The sequence below is a fragment of the Podarcis muralis genome, chromosome 16 (genome assembly GCF_964188315.1).
Source record: "Podarcis muralis chromosome 16, rPodMur119.hap1.1, whole genome shotgun sequence".
Classification (NCBI taxonomy): Eukaryota; Metazoa; Chordata; class Lepidosauria; order Squamata; family Lacertidae; genus Podarcis; species Podarcis muralis.
This window is the reverse complement of record NC_135670.1, coordinates 10,959,008-10,980,575: the sequence shown is the minus strand read 5'-3', so window position 1 is coordinate 10,980,575 and position 21,568 is coordinate 10,959,008. Positions and strand designations below refer to the sequence as shown.

At 46.4% G+C, this 21,568-nt stretch overlaps 1 protein-coding gene and 1 long non-coding RNA gene across 4 annotated transcripts; one reads left to right on the top strand and one right to left on the bottom strand.

Moving 5' to 3' along the window:
• Positions 1–121: 121 nt before the first annotated feature.
• TOMM40L (translocase of outer mitochondrial membrane 40 like) lies at positions 122–14,667 on the bottom strand. 2 transcript variants are annotated; one of them, XM_028710012.2, is made up of 10 exons: positions 13,928–14,667; positions 12,101–12,168; positions 10,844–10,936; positions 9,739–9,840; positions 8,175–8,280; positions 3,822–3,944; positions 2,589–2,665; positions 2,395–2,497; positions 744–921; positions 122–444 (listed from the first exon to the last, which is right to left on the bottom strand). In XM_028710012.2, the coding sequence occupies exons 1-9, from the start codon at positions 14,031–14,033 to the stop codon at positions 782–784; spliced, it is 918 nt and encodes a 305-aa protein (XP_028565845.2). In that variant the 5' UTR covers positions 14,034–14,667; the 3' UTR covers positions 122–444; positions 744–781. The 2 variants fall into 2 exon arrangements, with proteins under 2 accessions (XP_028565845.2, XP_028565844.2); XM_028710011.2 differs by having other exon boundaries at positions 122–921.
• Positions 13,675–19,665, top strand: LOC144325900 (uncharacterized). 2 transcript variants are annotated; one of them, XR_013391059.1, is made up of 3 exons: positions 13,675–13,879; positions 17,257–17,409; positions 18,650–19,665. It is a non-coding gene; the product is annotated as an uncharacterized LOC144325900 (long non-coding RNA). The 2 variants fall into 2 exon arrangements; XR_013391058.1 differs by having other exon boundaries at positions 13,676–13,879; positions 18,644–19,665.
• Positions 19,666–21,568: the final 1,903 nt, after the last annotated feature.

Sequence of the window (21,568 nt, the reverse complement as noted above, 5' to 3'; positions counted from 1 at the left end):
TTTAGGTTAAGAACAGTTTCAGGTTAAGAACGGACCTCCAGAACTAATTAAGTTCTTAACCCGAGGTATCACAGGCAAACCTTCCTGCAGGTCCCCCAAATAAGCACCAACAAGACACACATTTTTGAGGGGGGGGGGGATGTCCCCAGCATGATTTTAATTGTATATTCCAAGCCATCACTACACAGAAGCCACACCCCTTGCCCTCGTCACAGTCCCAGGCAAGGGGAGTGGCACGATGCCCACATGCATGCCACCCTCTTCAAAATTCAGAGTTTGGGGCCAGAACTGACGTAGTGATGGCATCGATTCCCAGTTCCTCAAGGGAATGCCATGATCGACATCCTCCAAGCCCCAGCAAATGAAGGTATCCATCCTTCCACAAGCCCCATGCCCCGTCACCCACACCATAAAACCTGCCGCGGAGTTTATGCCTTGCACGATCTGGAAGAAAACAATACATGGTCATGTTTTCGGAGGAGAGCGCATCTCCCTCCCTGCCACACCAATAACATTAAATGTCCTTCTGGAGGCAAAAAAAAATTAAATAAAAATCCGTGGACCTCCTCAAGGCAGGGCTGTGATGCAGACACTCTGAGAGGATGCTGGGGCCCCCAAATCATCGCTGCCCCACTGCAGAAGTCTGTGGTGAAGTGCCCCGCTCTGCCCACACAAAACACACAGACACACGGACAGAACGGGGGTCCCCTCTGACCAAGCAGCTTCGCAAAATCAAGTCCTACTGCCTGGCGCAGTCGAGAGAGATGGATCTTCAGGGCGCTCAGCCCACGATGATGCTGAAGCCGCAATGGAACCGGTTCTTCCAATGGTTGAGGAAGGCGCCCAAGGCCAGGGTGACGGGCAGAGGGGGGAGCTTCTTCTCCAAGACAGCTCCCACACACCAGCTGCTGTCCAGGAAGCCTAGAAAAGGAAAGAGGGGGCACATTTTGTGTAGGTTTAAATATTTACAAACTGTAATTTGTTGTTGTTTTTTAAAAGGATAATAAGGCAGCAGGGCCCTATGGGAAAATATAGTATTACTACAATAGGGTTGCCATATGTCTGGAATTTCCCATATGGCACTCGGAAAGTGTCCGGGTGGAAATCACTGCAATGTCTGGGGAAATCCGGACTTAGGCAACCCGTGTTGGAAGTGTCAAATTTGGCGAATTTCCTTAAAAATAGCTCAAAAACTTCATTGTTGGTGAGATATTGGAAATATGGCAACCCTATTAACTGTAACATCCATAAAGATTGGTTGGTAAAACACACACACACACACACAGAGAGAGAGAGAGAGAGAGAGGGCGGGCGGGAGGGAGAACCATGTCTGAACTGTATGGTTTTTAAAAGGTGCGTCAAAGAAAGCAGGGTGGACTTTAGCCGGCCTTCACAGGGGAGCTCCTGTCACACTAGGGACTCAGCTCCTGGTAAAGGCCACCTGAACCTCAGGGGAGTGGGGGACCCCCAAGTTAAGATGGCAATAGCAGCCACCCAGTTTACAATTCCCCACTGCCGGAACTTCTCAAGCAAGCTGCTGAGATGCAGTCTATCTCCGCTCTTAAAAGTCTGGCCAGTTTTTCTCAGACTCCGCTGGATGGCCTTGAGAGACCCCAAGCTTGGCTTCAGGAGAGCCTCACACTCAGGGAAGATGTCCAAGATGGGACATCTCTCTGACAATCCGCTTAAACCTTTCCCGGGATTCAGCTCCTGGCTTCCTCAATCACCAGCCCTCCTCCTCCAGCTCAGACATTTCTCGAGGCCCCAATTTTGTCCTCTTCATGCTGCTTGGGGTCATCTAGCTGCAACCTCCTGATCTCTTTTCCCCTCATCTCCTCAGGATGTTCCTGTCCCGCTCCCCCCCCTCCCATGACACCTCCACAGGGCTCACGACAGACAGGAACTCAGGTTCCCTATCCCTGCCAAACTCATTTCCTGTCAATATACGATATATACGATATCTTTATTGTCATTGTCCCATGCAGAACAATGAAATTGAAAAACTACATAAAACTACTACAAAACTACATAAAACTACTACAAAACTACAGAAAAACTATATAAAACATTCAAAAACCCCTAAAAACTCTGAAACCCCATTTTAAAATACACTATACTATAGAGACCCCTTATGCTGCATTTAGAACCAGAATTGCATTTGCATAGAAACTGTTTCTCAGGCGGCTAGTCCTGGCCTTTATAACCCTATACCTTCTTCCAGAAGGCAGAAGCTGAAAGAGATCATTTCTGGGGTGCGTACTATCCTGTCACAGGAAGACAGGCAATGGCGAATGAAGGAAGGGCTTATGGGGAGCAGGGCCTGTGGCAGGAAGGTTCAGGCATTTGATCACACTCTGGCCTCGCACAGGGAGGGGGTCCCAGCCCCTGGCTCACCTCTGAAAACCATGTTGGCCTGTGGCAGCGTGAGCTGATATCCAAAGGCAAAGCTCGTGTCTTGCAGCCGAGTGTTGGCCTCAAATTCTACCCCGACCTGGATCTGTTGAGGGGGAGAAATCAAGAGGTCAGACTTGGCCAAAGAAAAAGTGGACAATGGGCGGGGGTGCCGAAGAAACTCCTTTTTGACTCACCTGGTCATTGGCACGGTGATAATAACTGGCGTGAGCCCCGCCATAGCCAAGGTTCAGGGTAGCTATCCATTTGAGGGCTACAGAAAAGAGGAAAAAAATACAGCACAAAGGAACACATTGAAATTCATGTACCCCAATGATGGTTTTTGGGGGGTTGTGGGGGGAGCAGATTTGTGTGGCTTAATGACATCTTTGTAACAACACCTCTAACCTGTCTCTAATCCTGGCTAAGAGTGTGCCAGATTAGGGATTGTTAAGACTACGCAGACACTTCTTGACGCAGCTTTCCTGGCTACAAGATTCCACTTGAAGCATTATACAGTTTTCCAGGGAAACCAAAATATCTGCTGTCAGACTGGGCTGCTGTTTTGAGGAAGGGAGAGTAGAATCCTTAGGGGGAAAAGGAGGGAGGGTAGATCCTTTTCCTTGCCTCTCCTTCCACCTTCCTTCAGAAAGTAAAACACATTTATTTCACTAAGGGTGTTGAGAATTGATAGGAGATGCCACCCCCACCCCACCCCCGGTGTTCCCCTCACAGAGATACATCCCAGAATACCCTGGGAATGGAGTTGATTATTAAGCCATCCTGGGATTTATGGCTCTGTGAGGGGAATAGCTCTCAGCTCCCTTAGCGAACTACAGTTCCCAAGATTCCTTGGGTGCCAGTAATTAAACATGACTGTTTGGAAGAGGTACAATAGTTAAAGGTATGGTGTGGATGTGGCCATCACCTGGGAGGCCACAGGTTTCTTCATCCCTGCTCTCTCATAGATAGATAGATAGATAGATAGATAGATAGATAGATAGATAGCAGCCATAAACTGATTCTACCCTTGATACTAAGCCTCTGACACAGAGAAGCATTTGGACATGCAGGCTTCTTCCTGCCACATCCCGAAACAGGAAAGTCTGAGGGCAACTGAGAAATGAGCCTTTCTGCAAGTGTTTCAATCAACTCGGTGTGCTCTTGTTCAGGTGTGGGGAACCGTTAGCTGTCCCGATGTCGGCTGGACTACAACTCCCATCAGCCCCAGTCAGCATGGCCAAGGACCAGGGATGATGGGTGCTGTAGTTCAGCAACACCTGGAGGGCCGATCACATCTGATGCTGAATTGGGCAATATCAAGAAGCATCTCTTTGAAGAACCATGATGGAAAATGGAGGCCAAGTATGTGGGGGACCAGTGCCTGCCCCTCGAGTCACGCCCCAAAGCTTCAGCAAAAGGAAACCAACCTGTGTACTTCCCAGCAAGCGTGACGATGGCCCCCTCTTCCCCCGGCCGCCGGTGGTACACCATTTCCCCGCCAAGGACTAACCGCGAAGTGATGCTCTGCAGGAAGTGTGCCACGACAATGACTGCAAAGAAGGAAGAGCAGGTCAGTGTGTCCCCCCAAAAAGAAGACTTGCATGCAGCTGCAAAATAACCAAAACCCTTTGGAGAAGAGCTGTGGCTTAGTGGTAGCACATCTGCTTTGCGTATAGGTCCAATCCCCAGGATCTCCAGGCAGAGCAGCGCTGGGAGAAATCACTGCCTGGAACCCTGGAGAGCCACTGCCAGTCAGTGCAGGCAGTACGGAGCTAGATGGACCTGTAGCCTGATGTAGTGATCAGGTGGGATTGCTATGATGATTTTTTTTTTTAAAAAAAAGATATTTATTAAAATTTTAAACAATTAAACAGATTTAACAGACATAGAAAAGAAAGAAGAAAATACATACAACTAAAATAGAAAGAGAAAAGAAAAAAGAAAAAAAAGAAAAAAGGATCCTGTTTTTAAATTGTTACCTTCATAACCCTCTTTCCTGACCTCCTCGCACCCCCCTTTTCTGTGTTCTCTTTTACAAAATCACATTCAGCAATTCTAACCCTTTTTCAAATCTCATTGAATATTATATCTTTCCGCTATTATGTCACCAGATTTTCCCCTTGATGTCATTTAATTTAATTCTGACATAACATTATTCTAACTTTTTCACCCTTGTTTCTTATACAATATTTTAACATATTCCTTTGCTATGATGAATTATAACAAGTATAGAGTAAGCCATCTGTGTCAGTAATGAAATCATTGTGTTGACTGGGTTTAAACTATTTTGATATGATTCTTGATCAATCCACACCTCTGCATCCCTGTTCCATTTCTCTTTCTTGACCAGTCACGTACATAGACAGGCAGGCGTCCTGGGTCATCAAAGACAGTGGGCAGTTTCTTTGCTGTAGCTTTTCTGATATGTCAATCTTAGGGCCAGGAAACAGGTCTCACATAAAGGTGATAATGATTGCTGTCCTCCTGGCCATCCTTCTTATCATGTGTATTGATTGATTATGACCTCCGGGGTTGCTGAATGCACTCCTTTGTAGTTTTCATTCATTTACCCAAAAGTATGCATGCCTAACTAGTGTTTGTAGTTTAACTTTGTCCCCACGTGGGGTTTGTTGAAATGCTCAGAAGAAATCTGATTGGTTCTTACGAACTATCTGTAAAAAGTTCTTTTGTGAATAAAACGACCTGGGCTGAGGGAGAGAGATTATTATACGCACCCTTCCCAGAGTCTTGCTGGTTCAAGCCTCTGTGTGTATTCTTATTAATCAGAGTTCAATCCTTCCTTTACTTTGAGAACGCCTCAGCCTGATTCAGTATAAGCCAGCTTCCTGTGTCCCCTCCTAGACTGAGCTAACCAAGTGTTGGGGCAGCTACAGCAGAGATGAGCAACCTCTTGGCCTCCAGATCTTGCTGACCTTCCAATTTTCCCCTTATCGCTAGCCATGCTGACCAGAGCCGATGAATGTAGAAACAAATAAAATCTGTGAATAATGGGAGGGAAGTGTATTAAACCTGGGAAAGTAGATAGTGGTATGTTTTGTGAAAAGGGAACTGCATAACAAGGGAGACTAGGAGATTTTTTTTTCTGGATGCTTGTGAGGTTTGTAAAACTCAGATATTATGAATGAGAGGATGTTATTGAGGAAATATGATTTAAAATTACGATTAATGATTTATATGGACAGATTAGCTCTACTTGATTAAGTGGGAAAATAAAAAAAAGTCTGAGCAGGAATTGAACATGCAGAGTCAATGGAAATAGCACTGGATGGGCAAGTATTATAAATCAAGAAAAAAGTATTTTACTGTGAGCAGCAAAGAAGGGTTGGAAAAGAAGCCGGGGCTGATGGGAGTTGTAGTCCAGCACCAAAGGTTCCACATGCCTGCTCTATAGGTCACACCAACTTTGGTCCATCAGCACGGACAGAGGGAACTTTTTCTAGTCCGAAGGCAACCTCCCAAGAGCTGTCACATGCCAGCGACGGGCAGGCCAGAGGCCAAAGTAGATAAAGCAATGCATGCAAATTTGTACTTTGCACAGGAGGCGACCTTAAACACACAAACAGCTCTCTGTCTCCTTCACCCAGGCAAGCCAAGAGGCATTATCAGAGTTCAAGGGCATGATCTAGCTAGGCAAAAACAGTTGGGTGAGGGGACAGCAGGGCCAGGGAGGGCTGTGGCCTGGGCAGAGTTGTGAGCAGAGCCTGGGAAGTTTGTTTTAAAAAGGAACTAGTTTAAGTTCAACATGTCCGAAAAGGAACCTAATTCCAGTTCATGTTTGTCCCTTAATGAAACAACCTTCAGTAGTTCATTCAAGTTATCCAGGGCAATTTCCCTGTTCCCAAACCCAGCATTCAAAATGCTGAAATTTAATGGAAACTTAAGATGTTTTTAATTGTGGCTGCTTTTAGAATGCTTTTACCTGAAACTGCTTTGAGAGGTTTTCAACTGTTGCTGTTTTTAAGAACGTTTTACTTTCTTCCAGAATGTTTTTGCTTGATCTTTGTTTTTATTTGTTTATTAGATTTATTTATTAACTCTATATCCTCATTAAGATATCAGGGCGGTTCACAGAGCAAAAACAGGATAAAAACATGAAAAATAAGTAAAACAAAACAGCGAAACAATAACCTCCACCATTCCCACAGATGAATTCAAAAGGCTGTAGAATATTAATCCATTTTAAAATTGTGTAAATCCGTTTGCCTCGGCTCCTTGGGAGAGGAAGAGTGGGGCAGGAATTCAATGAAGAAATAAAATAACACACTAGTCAGGAGTTGAGAACAGAAGCTAGGCTGTTACTCCACCCCTCTCCAGGCATCACTGTAGGCCACAAAGAAGCCATGATGTTCTTGCCCCATGGTAGAAGCTGCCACCAGGTGACATAGGACCTCTCACTGTCTAGCAGGCCCTACATTACATGGTAGAAACTCCATCCTTCTCTAGGGCTGGTTGCTAAGCAACACAGCAGCTGTGGGAGAGCCGCCCCCTCTAGTGGTCATTCGAGGGAAACATTGGTCTTGGGGGCTCCCTCCCATTCTAGGCCTCCAAATGTCTTTTCTTTCTTTTTTTACTACATTTATTTACCACCTTTTCCTCTGAGGTGGTTTACATGGTTCTCTTTTTCCCATCTTAACCTCAAAGCAACCCCTGTGAGGTAAGTTAGGCTGAAAGACACTGACTGGTCCAAGGTGACCTACAAGATTAGGACTAGCCGCCTGAGAAACAGTTTCTATCCAAATGCGATTTTGGTTTTAAATGCAGTGGAAGGTAGTCTCTATGTGAGCATATTGTATTCAATTATGGGGTATCAGAGTTTCTAGGGGCTAACCAGGCTGGGATAGTTGGGATAGCAGGCTTGTTGGTTTTTGAATGTCTGATGTTTTCAATTTCGTTTTCAATTTCATTGTTCTGTATGGGACAATGACAATAAAGATTATCATATCGTAAGTGAGCTTCGTGCCCAGTGGAGATTCAAACCCAGACCTCCCAGGTCTTAGTCCAACACTCTTAACCACTACACCAGGGCTTCCCAAACTAGGGTCTCCAGCTGTCCAGCTGTCTTTGGACTACAGTTCCCATCATCCCTGACCAGTGGCCGTGCAAGCTAGGGATGATGGGAATTGTAGTCCAAAAACAGCTGGAGACGCACATTTGGGAAACCCTGCATGGTGTCCTATTTATTCTGCGTTCATCCAGAGGGTCTGGCTCCCTCTCACTGCCTGCCTGCCTCTCTCTCCATTATGTCAGCCTCTCTCTCTCTCTGCCTGCTCTCTACATTTGTACAGGCAACTCTCCATTTGCGCACGTTCAAGGCACACGTGACCATGAACATGTGTATCACGTGAACCCGGAAGGGGCAAAAACGGCCCCCAAAAGAACACGAAAATGGCACAAAAACAGCGCCATGCAATCCCACAAGCAAGTGCAATCCCATGAGCCTTTGCACTGACCGTTGAGGCCCATGGAGAGTTGGGAGTTTGAGGAAGGAGGCTGGGAGACAGCAACTATGGCGCTTGCAGGCTTTTTCCAGTTGTGTTCCCAATATATGTGATTTCACTTAAATGTGTGGTAACCACTGCATAAATGGAGAGTTGCTTGTATCTATCTATGCGCATGCACACACATTTGTATATTTTCCTTGACAAGCTGCCAACCAAAGAACTAAGATTTTTTTTTTTCCAAAGAGGGGCGGGCAGGATGCAAACAAGCCTACGGCAATTGCAAAAGGTTGCCAAGATGGCAGACGGGCACTCACTCACTCGACTCGCTGATCAAGTCAGGGTTGCCCAGTGTCAGGGTGGCCGTGTAGTCATCTCCCCGGTACTCGGTATCAAACTGCCAAGTCATGAATTTGGACTGCTGAGTCTGGAACACAAAAAGGGGGGGGGGGCGGGAACAGGGTTGGGCATGGACTATTACTCAAAACGAGTTTACAGCCTAGTTCTCAGACATGCAAAAGCTCCCAAGGGACTGCAGGTCAGGGCTGCAGGGATGGGGGACCACAAATTGGCAGAGGCTGGTCCATTAGGGCAAATGGGGCACTGCCCCACCCATCTCGTCTGTGTCCCCCCCCCAGCTGCCACCTGCCTGCCTTACCAACCACCAGTCCAGAAGGTGACAGTACAGTGGTACCTCTGGTTATGTACTTAATTCGTTCCGGAGGTCCATTCTTAACCTGAAACTGTTCTTAACCTGAAGCACCACTTTAGCTAATGGGGACTCCTGCTGCCGCCGGAGCACGATTTCTGTTCTCATCCTGAAGCAAAGTTCTTAACCCAAGGTACTATTCCTGGGTTAGCAGAGTCTGTAACCTGAAGCGTCTGTAACCCGAGGTACCACTCTATGGCCTGCCAGCTTCCCCCCTCCTTAGTCTCAGTGTTGCCACTTACAGAACTCAACAGCAGGGAGGAGGGTGGTGGCAAAACGAGAATTACGGTATTTGGCTCTGCCTGTCTTAGCTCTGGCGCCACCCACTGTTGGGCTCCATGGCTTCCGCCCTACCAGCCCCAACAGCTACCAGCCAAATGCTGCTGGGCTCCGATTCCCATCAACCCCAGTCAACAATATCTGGAGGGCCCCAGGTTCCCAGTCCCTGATTTGCAGCCTCTTCAACCTCTCAGACAGGATGCCGTTGTTAACGTGACAAAGCCGCACAGGCGTGTGAGATGCCACCTCTGAATTTCTTTATTTAGGATTCATTTTTATTTATAAAAATATTTGCATACTACCAATTCATAAACAATATACATAGTGTAAAATGCCATTAAAAACAGGGTAGGGGGAGAGATAAAAAGGTTAAGGGACCCCTGACCATTGGGTCCAGTCATGACCGACTCTGGGGTTGCGGGCTCATCTCACTTTATTGGCCGAGGGAGCTGGCGTACAACTTCCGGAGTCATGTGGCCGGCATGACTAAGCCGCTTCTGGCGAACCAGAGCAGCACACAGAAACGCCATTTACCTTCCCGCCAGAGTGGTACCTATTTATCTACTTGCACTTTGATGTGCTTTCGAACTGCTAGGTTGGCAGGAGCAGGGACCAAGCAACGGGAGCTCACCCCGTCGTGGGGATTCGAACCGCCGACCTTCCGATCGGCAAGTCCTAGGCTCTGTGGTTTAATCCACAGCGCCACCCGCGTCCCTGGGGGGGGGGAGATAGGATAGTTTTTTAAAAAATTAACCGTTGCAGAGGCCTGTTGCTTGCCATCGAACACTCACAAAAATATACACTGATGAGTTTTCAGCCTGGCAATACCGAAAGCATTAAGATCCTGCCTTCAAGCCCGTTGGCCTCAGACCCAAACACTCCCTGTGTAGTTTTTACCTGGAATACAGCTTTTGTCCGTATCCGCTCAGCCAGTAGGTGGAGCACCTGAGCGTTGAGGCTCCCAGCATTATTAATGTCTCCAATGAGTGTTGGGAAGGCCTATGATGGAAGCAGTGAGAAGGTAAGGAGAGCCAATGGCCCATCTCGTCTCGCCATCGCCAAGCACTGAAATTTAGCAGCAAAGCAGCACCTGAGCTAGAGAACAGTCTCCCCACCTGTGTGTTCCAGCAACTGGCATTCAAAGGAAGGAAGACTGAATGAGTTAGAAACCCATGCTCAAGAGAACAGATGGCGCATAGATGCTGCCATTTTCCCCTTCCACCTTATTCAAGATGGCATCTGGGTGAGCAAATGTGCATGCCAGGTATCATTCTGGAAGCACCTCTGCCTCTGCAGAGGTGGTGACTAAGAAGCAGGATGGAAGGAAGGAAAGAGATGCAGCTTTTTCTTTGAGGGAGTGGGAATTTTGGGTAGAACATATTTATTTCACTTTTAACTTCTATATAGCCTTTCAGTACACAAGGAGGCTTACAGGAACTAAATATACACACCTTATAGTAATCTGATCCAATACAGAAAGTCATAAGGAAACATAACTTCAAAAGTAATATTCAATAATCGACTGGAATATAATAGTACACAATAAAATTAATTCTCAAATCAGCAGCAAATAATAATTAAATATAAAATTGGGGGACTGGGCAACCTGTGGCTTCATGGAATGACCCTGAGTTCAAGTTCCACCTTGGGCAAAAGATTCCTGCCTTGCAGGGGGTTGGACTAGATGGCCCTCGGGGTCCCTTCCAGCTTGAGAATTCTGTGATTCTAAGCATCATAACAGAGCCTCTCCTTATCTACTTTCTCCATCATGCCCATCCCCCCTTTTCACATCTTTTCTAAATCAGGAAAAAGGCCCAAATTTTGTCATCTTTCCTCACAGGGGAGTTGCTCCAACTCCTAGATCGTTTTTAAAAATAAACTTTTATCAACACTTTTCACAACCCCCCTAAGACCACATATCTAGAACCATGTTGCTCTTTTCAGCACTTTCCCCACTTGTCATAACCCCACCCCCCAGGAAAAAAATAAATGCTTTGCTCACTTCCGTGGGGCTCAACTGCTGGTCTCCCACATACGTTGTATTGAGATGATAATGTGATTGTCCAATTGTGCTCATGTGAATAGTATGGGTCACCTGGAAGAAGGAAAAAAGATGCACTCTGTTGATGGAAGAGAGTCTTATCGTCTTTGAGAAATGAACACCATGATCCAGCAGACAGCTCATACTCCAGGTTTGGGAGCTCTGGGATCTGTTAAGACTGGGTGCCACCGTTGGTCAGCACAAAAATACAGGTAGCACAGAAGTATGTTTTAGAATAGGCGGTCCCTTCACACAGAACCTGTTGTACAGTAAAATTTTATCGGGTTCGCTGGGTTGCAATGGCAAACATAGAAACCTTATATGGAGATCCCCATCCATCAGAAAAAAAACAGATTCCTCCCCCCCCCCCCCCCCCCATTATTCCAAAAAGAAACTCTCTGGAGAATTCCTTTGAGGAATCCATCCCTAGGCGAATTATTTTTTGTTGGCATCCATCTGTCTTGAGAGACAATGGAGTGGACCTCCAGGGGTGAAGTCTAAGCACTGCGTTAGCAGCACTGACGTGGTCTCCCAGGGTGTAAGTCTCTGCAGTGTGTATGGGGGTCCTGGGCTGCCCAGACAACAAGACCCTCCTCTCTGCCTTGCTGATGTGGTCCAAAGGAAAGCAAAACGAGACATTTGGCACCAGCTTGGCTGCAGGAGTTGCTGGAGGGAGGCGTAAAAGGTGCAACCCAACCGTCTTAGGGATTTCCATAAGGTTTACCCCATCGCTTTTTTTCTCCCGAAGACAGTGGAGCTTTAGGATCAGAAGTTTCCTTCTCCCATTGGACCCACTCTTTGTCCCATCTACTCAATCCTTCAGAGCCGGTCTTCGCGTGCAGGGGAAGCCCCTAACACATTGAGGGTTTGAAACCCACCGGCTCCCCTCACCTGGTTTAGCCAGCCAGTTGAAACCATTTCCAGGGTGTGGCCGCTGTCGCATGCTGTCAGCTTCTGGGAGCCACAGGTGAGATTTGAGTGCAGGCTGGGAACTAAAGGTGGACAAAAACTGCCCCAGAAAGCGGCACTACCCCTCCCCTTACACCTTACAGGGAGCAATATGGTAAATATTGAACAGTATTTCCCACTTCCCCCTTTTGCCTGCAAACCAGACGCTGTTCCGCTGTGCCACAGTGCTTCCCCTGGGAGCTGGACCCATTTCTCCATTTTATATGACTAAAAATAGCCAGCATGATTAATAGTGGCAAGGGTACACACCTGAAAATGGCTGGTGAGGGATTTATTAATGATAAGCTTGACTCCTTCTGTCTGCTGGGGGAAGACTTCTGGAACAGAAGTAGGGAGGGAGAAGAGAGACAGAAGCAGTATTTAAGCTTACAAAATGAAGAATATGAATGATCCAGGAATTCCTAGACCAGAGATGGAGAACTTCAGCCCCAAGGGCCAGATGCGGCCCTCCAGTCCTCTCTACCTGGCCCTTGGCCCTCTCCCCAGGCCACACCCCTCTTGAGTCCTGCTTCACCCCCTCCTTGAGCGTTTTTGCCTGACTGGAATGCATCCTTGAACTCCCTTTATGCCTTTATGGATGATAGAAGTCCCTTTATGAACGATAGAAGTGTTTGTGAGCACATGGAAAAGCTAGTCAATTGTCCAAAGGCAAAATTGTTTTGCAGCCACATAAAGTGAGAGGTTTCTGCATGCACATATCTTTCCAACCTCCACCCAGCAAGCAAGAGGAATGATCATAGCTCAAGGACACATTTCTAGAGGATTACTACTGTTATTATTATTAGTAGTAGTAGTAGTAGTAGTAGTAGTTGTAGTAGTACCCTGCCCATCTGACTGGGTTGCACCAGCCACTCTGGGTGGCTTCCAGAAAAACATTATACAGTGGTACCTCGGGTTAAGTACTTAATTCGTCCTGGAGGTCCGTTCTTAACCTGAAACTGTTCTTAACCTGAAGGACCACTTTAGCTAATGGGGCCTCCTGCTGCCGCTGTGCCGCTGGAGCACGATTTCTGTTCTCATCCTGAAGCAAAGTTCTTAACCTGAAGCACTATTTCTGGGTTAGCGGAGTGTGTAACCTGAAGCATATGTACAGGTACCACTGTACAGTACTTAAAAAAACAAACCTTCCCTATAAAGGGCTGCCTTCAGGTGTCTTTTAAAAGTCAGATAGTATTTATTTCCTTGACATCTGATAGGAGGGCGTTCCACAGGGCGGGTACCACCACCGAGAAGGCCCTCTGCCTGGTTCCCTGTAACCTCACTTCTTGCAGGGAGGGAACCACCAGAAGCTCCTGGGAGCTGGACCTCAGTGTCCAGGCTGAACAATGGGGGTGGAGACGCTCCTTCAGGTATACCAGGCCGAGGCTATTTAGTTCTGTACCAACACTTTGAATTATGCTTGGAAACATACTGGAAGCCATTGTAGTTCTTTCAGGACCGGTGTGATATGGTCCCAGCAGCTGCTCCCAGTCACCAGTCTAACTGCAGCATTCTGGATTAGTTGTAGTTTCTGAGTCACCTTCAAAGGTAGAAAGCTGCCTTGTGTAGAGGCACTACTTATAAGGAACATAGGAATCTTCCTTATAAGTAGTCATTGTGGTTCGGTATGAATGAATTTCTCATGAATTTCAGCCGCAGGGAAGGAATGAAGAGGGAGATCACGCGGGCAACAGGGAAAGCTTCATGGGGTCTGGAAGTGTGCAGCAACTCCTGCTCTGACTGGCAGCAGCTCTCTGGGGTCTCAGGATGGGTCTTTCCTTTCCTCTCCCCTACTGGTCCTTTTTAATTGGAGATGCCAGGGACTGAACCAGGGGTCTCCTTCATGCGTAGCACATGCTCCACCCACAGAGCTATGGCCATTCTGCAACCACACAAAACTACTCAAGGAGGGTGCAGAGCAGGGTGGGGGCCAGCAGAGAAGTCCGAGGGCCAAACAGAGCAGACTGGACGGCAGCATTTGTCCCCACCCCAGCAATAGACCTTCATGAGGACTAGGGGGCTGCCTGCACCAAAGGCTTCATGAGAAAGGTGAGAGCTTTGAGGAGGGATGAGGAGGAAGAGCAAACGACGGCTTACCTTTGCATTTCCGATGGAGCTCATCGAAGCTGCCCGGGTTAGCAAGCGGCTCCTTCCGATGCGACCCCCTGCGCAGCCCAGGCCAAGGGGACAGCATGTTCCCCATGGCCCTCTAGAACCAGGCTAAGAAGCTTAGCTTCGGCCCATTGGTTTGGCGTTCGTTTGCTTTTTAAGGTAGAAATCTATTTATACGAACTCTTGCGTCCCACTTCCTGCCTCTCAATTTAAAGAAAAGACTAGAGTAACGCCAGGTTTTAAGCGGAGGAGCGCTTTAACACCAGCAGCCGCAGCCATGATAACCCCTCCCAACATCCCAGGACAACTCGCTTCTTCGGATATTTATTGCCAACGAGTTAACGAAGTTTCACAAGAAGCTTGCCAGGTCAGAGACATAAAGCGGGGCCTGGTTTGCGGGGTTTGCAAAGGAAGACAAAGGATGAGAGGGTTCTGAGCAGGGGGAAACCTGTCAGTGCATGTTTTGGATGCTCACGAGAGGCTTCTAAAGCAAGATCTGGAGCATGCACAGAAGAAGAAGAAGGGGAAGCTCGGATCATTGGGCACACACACAAAAAAAAAACAGCAGGCAGCGTCCTGGCAAAAAGCGGGGGGAAGCTTGTGGTGGTGGGGAAATAAGGGCAGCCAGAAACTAGACTCTAGCAAGAAACCCACTCTGTGATCTTGATGGGGGCAGCCATCTTGGGCCCCCCTTGACCCCACCCGCCCTCTTCCAGGAAGCGATTTTCAGCGGTTGAAGCCTAACATGTTCTTTCAGCGGCCATGTTTGAAACGGGCACGCAACACGCACGCGCACGCGCGCGGAGGAGAGGAAGCAAACAAGGGCTGTGATTGGATAGGAATGTTGCAATCGCTGTTGTTGTTTCCTTCTCCCCCGCCCGGAACTGTTCTGTGATTGGGTGAAAATGTTGCCGCCGCCTTCTTCCTTCCATTCAACATTCCGAAAGCGCCGCTCTGGCTTCAACCCGCTAAATTAGGGACATCTGTGGCTCTCCAGATGTTCTTCCATCTGGGCTCCTTGGGGAGGAAGGCTAAAACCTATGCTTACTTTGGGATCTTACTTGGGGTCCCTTCTGAGTAGGCATGCATTGGATCGGGCTGCAAATTCCTCACACACTGAGCGCAACGGGTTCACTTCGAAGTAAATGTTCACCCAGAGATTTTGCTCCTACTGTAATTGGTGTAATCTTTTAGCTGGGTGGGACACAATGTGTCCTTTTTATGCGATTGCAGGATGAGTGCTTTTAGTTAAAAGTGCCTTCTAATCTTTTGGTGGATTTTAATTTGGTATTGTATGCTTTTAAAAAGAAAAGGGAGGGAATCGTAGTCATTTTATTTATTGACATTTATATTCCTGCATTGCAGGGGGTTGGACTAAATGACCCTTAGGGAGGGGTCTCTTCCAACTCTACAATTCTAAAATCACAAGCAATTAGTGAGGGAGCTGCGAGATGGTGAGGCCAGGAAGTGTTGCTTAAATAAAGTCACAAGAACCAGACAGAGAGGCTTTGAGGGCCACATTCAGATTGCAAGGTAACCCTAATAAGAATTATTATTATTATTATTTATACCCCGCCCATCTGGCTGGGTTTCCCCAGCCACTCTGGGTGGCTTTCAACAAAATATTAAAATACAATAACCTATTAAACATTAAAAGCTTCCCTAAACAGGGCTGCCTTCAGATGTCTTCTAAAAGTCTGGTAGTTGTTTTTCTCTTTGACATCTGGTGGGAGGGCGTTCCACAGGGCGGGTGCCACTAATGAGAAGGCCCTCTGTCTGGTTCCCTGTAACTTGGCTTCTCGCAGTGAGGGAACTGCCAGAAGGCCCTCGGCACTGGACCTCCGTATCCGGGCAGAACGATGGGGGTGGAGACGCTCCTTCAGGTATACTGGACCGAGGCTGTTTAGGGCTTTAAAGGCCAGCACCAGCACTTTGAATTGTGCTCAGAAACCCAGCATTTATTTTGGAGTGCAAGGGCAAAGAAACTTAAATTCGTGCCCTGCTGTGTCAAATAAGGAACCAGAATTTCGGAACCAAGTTCTGGTTCCTTAGAACACAAGGAGAGCCTGCTGGATCAGGCCAAGGGCCCATCTAGTCCAGCATCCTGTTCTTACAGTGGCCAAACAGATGCCTCGGAGGGAAGCTTGCCAGCAGGACCAGAGCACAAAAGCCCTCTCCCTTGGATTCAGAAGCATCTGCCTCTGACCACAGAACCACCAAGGCTAGCAGCCATCAATAGCCGCCTGCATCATTTTGCCCAATCTTCTTTTCAAGCCTTCTCGGTTGCTGCCCATCACTGCCTCCCCTGGGAGCGAATTCCAACAGTTTAACTGTGCTGCGTGACTCTGCCCTGCATTTTTCAACATTCAATTTCACTGGACGTCCGCAAGTTCTGGTGTTATATAAGGGGAGAGTGTGAAGCTTTTTGCTATCTGCTTTCTCCATGTCAGGCATAAATTTTATGAACTTCAATCTTGTGGCGCAATGGGTCAGTGCACCCGGCTGTTAACCAGAAGGTCAGTGGTTCAAGCATTGCAGGGGGTTGGTCTAGATGACCCTCGGGATCCCTTCCAACTCTACAGTTCTATGATTCTATGCCACCACCTGCTCACCTTTTCACTAAACTAAACAGTTCCAAAGAAAGCAACCTTTCCTTACGGGAGTACAGTGGTGCCCCGCAAGACGAATGCCTCGCAAGACGGAAAACCCGCTAGACGAAAGGGTTTTCCGTTTTTGAGCTGCTTCGCAAGATGAATTTCCCTATGGGCTATGAAAACGTCTTGCGAGTCTTGTGATTTTTTTCGCTCCCCCCCCTTTTTCTAAGCCGCTAATAGCCTTTTAGCCGCTAAGCCTTTAATAGCCGCTAAACCGCTAATAGCGTTAATCCGCTAAGCCGCCAATAGGGTTGCTTCGCAAGACGAAAAAACCGCTAGACGAAGAGACTCGCGGAACGGATTATTTTCGTCTTGCGAGGCACCACTGTAGCTCCATCTCCTTTATTATTTTAATTCATTCCCCCCCACCCCTTCTGGGAGCCTTCAGCTGTGCATTATTTTTTATGGCTGTTTTTTGATGGCTGACTATTTCATTGATGTTAATATTTTGCTTGGGGTAAGGATGTTTAATATTGTGTGGTGCTTGGGATTTGTTAACCCGCGTGGTTTTCTTTTGGAAATTAAGCTTTTCTGTGTTTTTTCCAAAATAAAATAAGCCTTTTTTCCTGGAGCTCCTTGGAGCTTTCAGAAAAATGCTTTCCAATTATTTCAGCTTGGATCAGGGTGATCTATTTATTTTATTTTTGTCAAATACTGCAGGGGTGATGATTGCTTAACTGAGCCTTTGGACTGAAGAGCACACAGCGACTCTTCAAACACAGGGGCACATGATGTGCAGCGGTGACGGAAGAAGCAGGCCAAATGTGCCCACCATGTTTATCTACAATAGCCCCGGTGCCTGCCAACCCAATGGTTTGTAATAGACAATTTCCCAGAATTTTCGATGCTGGGGATGAAGCAAAAAGGGTTCCCTCCCCCCTCTTCTCCCTCATTCCTTCCCCCCACCCGCTTGATTCAGGTTCGTTACCCTCTTGTTTATGCTAATAAGAATATTTGGATTACGCAAACGGGTTCCTGAATTAAAAACATTCTTCCACTAGGGACAGTATTCTTCAGCCATCAAAAGCCTGGGTTAACAGGAACACAGTCATATTCCTCCTGGTAATTAATAGTGATGGAGACAGGCACACCTCAGTAGGGAAGGCATTGCGCAAATGGGGAGCCATCACTGAAAAGGCCCTGTCACAGGTCAGTGCCAACTGGGCAGCCCCGGATGGCAGCAAGGCTTCACCTGTCGTATCGTATCGTAAAACTTTTATTGGCATCACATACAACATCCAAAACAAATCAATACAGAATTACCACTTCCCCAGTGGCACAAAACATTTACTAAAAGAAAGGAGGCAGAGCAGTCTATCGTCATATCTCTTGGTCTCCAGGGAGATCAGACGTCTGCAGTGTATTTCGATGACAAAAAACCAAACAGAGATATTTAGCCACTAACTTGGGGCTTCACCTGTCGATCGTAGAGTTCGAGATGGAAGGTGCTGTTGATCATCAGGTGTTGAAGGCCTAGGAGCCCTTCTGCAGGGGAGAGAGTTGAAATCCTGATGTGTCTCCTGTTTGTTTGTTTGTTTGTTTGTTTGTTTGTTTGTTTGTTTGTTTCTTCTCTCCCACACACACAGATAGCCAAGCACATTGGGATGTAAGAAGTAGTACCGTATTTTTTGCTCTATAAGACTCACTTTTTCCCTCCTAAAAAGTAAGGGGAAATGTGTGTGCGTCTTATGGAGCGAATGCAGGCTGCGCAGCTATCCCAGAAGCTAGAAAAGCAAGAGGGATTGCTGCTTTCACTGCACAGCGATCCTTCCTGCTGTTCTGGCTTCTGAGATTCAGAATATTTTTTTTCATGTTTTCCTCCTCCAAAAACTAGGTGCGTCTTGTGGTCTGGTGCGTCTTATAGAGCGAAAAATGTGGTATTTTTTGGAGTCAGACCATTGCTTCTACTGACCATTGCTTCTACTGATAGTATCTATCCAGGGTTTCAGTAAGTGGAAACCGGGACCTTCTGCATGCAGAGCAGATGGCATGCCCACTGGGGTACAGTCCTTCATGTGCTCTGAGCATAAATGCTCACTCTTTTAAGTTTCAGAATGAAACAGGTTTAACTGTTGTGAAGAATGGCAGACGAAGTTGATTGACTGTATGGGATTGGCAGAAATGACTGGCAGAATTCGCGACCAGGGAGAAGAGTCGGCAGAAGAAGATTGGAAGAAATTTAAGGACTATTTACAGAAATATTGCAATATTAATGAATCTTGAATGATGTGGGATTGAAATTAAGTGGTTTCTAGCTGTAATGGTAAAAGAATATGGGGAAAAAAATTTTATAAGTAAAGTTTAAGATATAGCAATTTAATATGTTGAATAGAAAATAAGGTGTTAGTTAGCTGTAATGCTAGGAGATAAGGATTTGCTGGACAAATAATTTGAACTAGAAAACAAGAAGGGGAGGTTCGAGGAAATCAGGGAAATATGTTATTGAAAATAAGTTGTGAAATGTATGTGTTTTTAATATTTTTTCTTTTTACGCTTTTCTTTTTGTTTGTATAAAATGGAAAACTTTAATAAATATCTTATTAAAAAAAGAGAGAGATTCCCTGTATCCTGAAAAATCCGAACAGCAAAGCCACATCCATTGCAAAGGGAAATCTCTGGACTTGAAGAGGAGAAAAGTCTAGGGCAGCAGTAGTTGGAGGAAAACACCGTAAGAATGAGGGGGAATTAAGGGAGGCCAGCTTTGCGAACAGCAAATTACTTAAACCTGTGGTTCTCAAAGGGTTTGGTGTGCCACACTGGTGTGGCAGGAGAGGTGGTGGGAAGGTTCAAGGACAAGCAGAGAAACATTTCAACATAGCATAGTATCAAAATAATTGTTTTTATTTGCAGGAAATGGATAGATGTCTTTTCAAAATGAGAGCAAGAGCATAAAGTTAAACTGCAAGCTCACACCTCTCACTGAGTTTGTATACATACTTAAGGTACACATGTAAGAGGCTTGTTTATAATTATATTTTGGGAGTGATTCTTATGTAGCTGCATTGTTTCATACTTTCTGGCTGTCCCACGATCCTATTACAGTGGTACCTCGGGTTACATACGCTTCAGATTACATAAGCTTCAGGTTACAGACTCCACTAACCCAGAAATAGTACCTCGGGTTAAGAACTTTGCTTCAGGATGAGAACAGAAATCGTGCTCTGGCGGCGAGGCGGCAGCAGGAGGCCTCATTAGCTAAAGTGGTGCTTCAGGTTGAGAACAGTTTCAGGTTAAGAACAGACCTCTAGAATGAATTAAGTACTTAACCCGAGGTACCACTGTATAAAGGTAGTTTGTGTTCTACCGTATGTTCTAAATCAAGCACTGCTAGTTGCTGTTTCTTTTTGTTTCCCAACGTATTTGTTACCAATAAAAAATTCAGTGTGGCACGAGCTAATTCTTATTCCGAAAGTGTGGAGCTTAAGAATCACTGGCTTAAACCATTCCTCCATAAAACCTTTATTTGCAACTCCAAGCAAAACTACGGTTGCACATTCCATGTGAGGTCAAAGGGAAAGATGCCAAAGATTTGGATTTCGGTTGTTGTTGTCTACCTGTTTGCCTGACAGGTTTCCCCCACAGACCAGGTCTACTGAGTTTCTTAAGGACCTCTTTACACGTCCTGGACTCCCGGCTTCCTTTTCTGCTGACACTGTTTTTCCCCCTTTGTCTACTTCCACATCTGCCCCTATTAGTCAACCTGACATGTTGGAGGTTAATGTCCAGCGATAAGATTAGAGCCAAACTCTGTCCTTCACCTCCCAGCCATTAAACCCTGGCCAGCCTCATGTGAGCTGACAAGACCTTTTATGCTGCTAATTCTCGTTGTAAACTGAAATCTACAGGAGCCTGGCTACAGAAATTTTAAAGACTGAATCTTCCTTTTGGACACAATTTGAATGAGTTTTCGGTTTGTGGCTTTTGTAGTAGATCTTGTACCTTGTTCTCTCAATTTTTGGATTATTAATATAAGATTTAGAACGTAGAATGGTTTGGTAGTGTTTTGTGTGCTGCTTAGATGCTGCCTACTTCATATCAGTCTCCAAATGTGGGCAGCCAATGGTCACATCCACAGGATGCATTTACAGTGGTACCTCGAGTTAAGAACTTAATTCGTTCTGGAGGTCTGTTCTTAACCTGAAACTGTTCTTAACCTGAGGTACCACTTTAGCCAATGGGGCCTCCTGCTGCCGCCGCACTGCCAGAACACAATTTCTGTTCTCATCCTGAAGCAAAGTTCTTAACCTGAAGCAATATTTCTGGGTTAGCGGAGTCTGTAACCTGAAGCGTATGTAACCTGAGGTACCACTGTATAACATTCTTATGCCACTTTAGCAGTCACGCCATCCTGCAAAGAATCATGGGAACTGTAGGTTTGTTACAGAGCGACAGTTCCCAGGGAACTCTGGGAATGGTAGCTAGCTCTGAGAGGGGACTAGGGGTCTCCTCACAACTCATAGCCCCCTTCACAAACTCCCAGGATTCTTTGGGGGAAGCCATGACTGTTAAAAGTGGCATCATAGTGCCTTAAATGTTGGTGCAGAATGCACCAATTATGTTTGCAGGTGAAGGGGAAAAAACTTCCCCCTGTTGCCACTTTATTTTAAAATGCACAAGAGCAGGCTAGGCCCCTTTCCCTCCTCATCAGTTGGCAACTGATGAGGGAGGAAGATTCTAACACCAGAGGTGCACACACAGCATTTAAACGAAGAATTGTTTAGCAGAGCTTGCTCCAGTTCAGCTGCAGGAGATGCTAGGGTTGCCACCTTCCCACCCCCAACAAAGCTCCCATGCCTTTAACAGCAGTCACAGTAGGCAAATTCAGCAAGATAAAACTTCCTGGCAGGGAAATGAATGGGGGGAGTTGAGGGGAAAGATGCAGAATTTGTTTCTTTTTATTGTCGGGACCATTTATTTATTTTTAAGTCGTTAACCTTAGGAAAGTTATTGAAGCATCATTTTTATCTGTCAT

Excerpts from the sequence above, each read along its gene's own strand:
- TOMM40L (XM_028710011.2), bottom strand. The coding sequence starts at position 14,033 with ATGGGGAACATGCTGTCCCCTTGGCCTGGGCTGCGCAGGGGGTCGCAT. Across the intron at positions 12,169-13,927 it reads GCTCCATCGGAAATGCAAAG|AAGTCTTCCCCCAGCAGACA; the intron begins GTAAGCCGTCGT and ends CTTCTGTTCCAG. Across the intron at positions 10,937-12,100 it reads CCCTCACCAGCCATTTTCAG|GTGACCCATACTATTCACAT; the intron begins GTGTGTACCCTT and ends TCCTTCTTCCAG.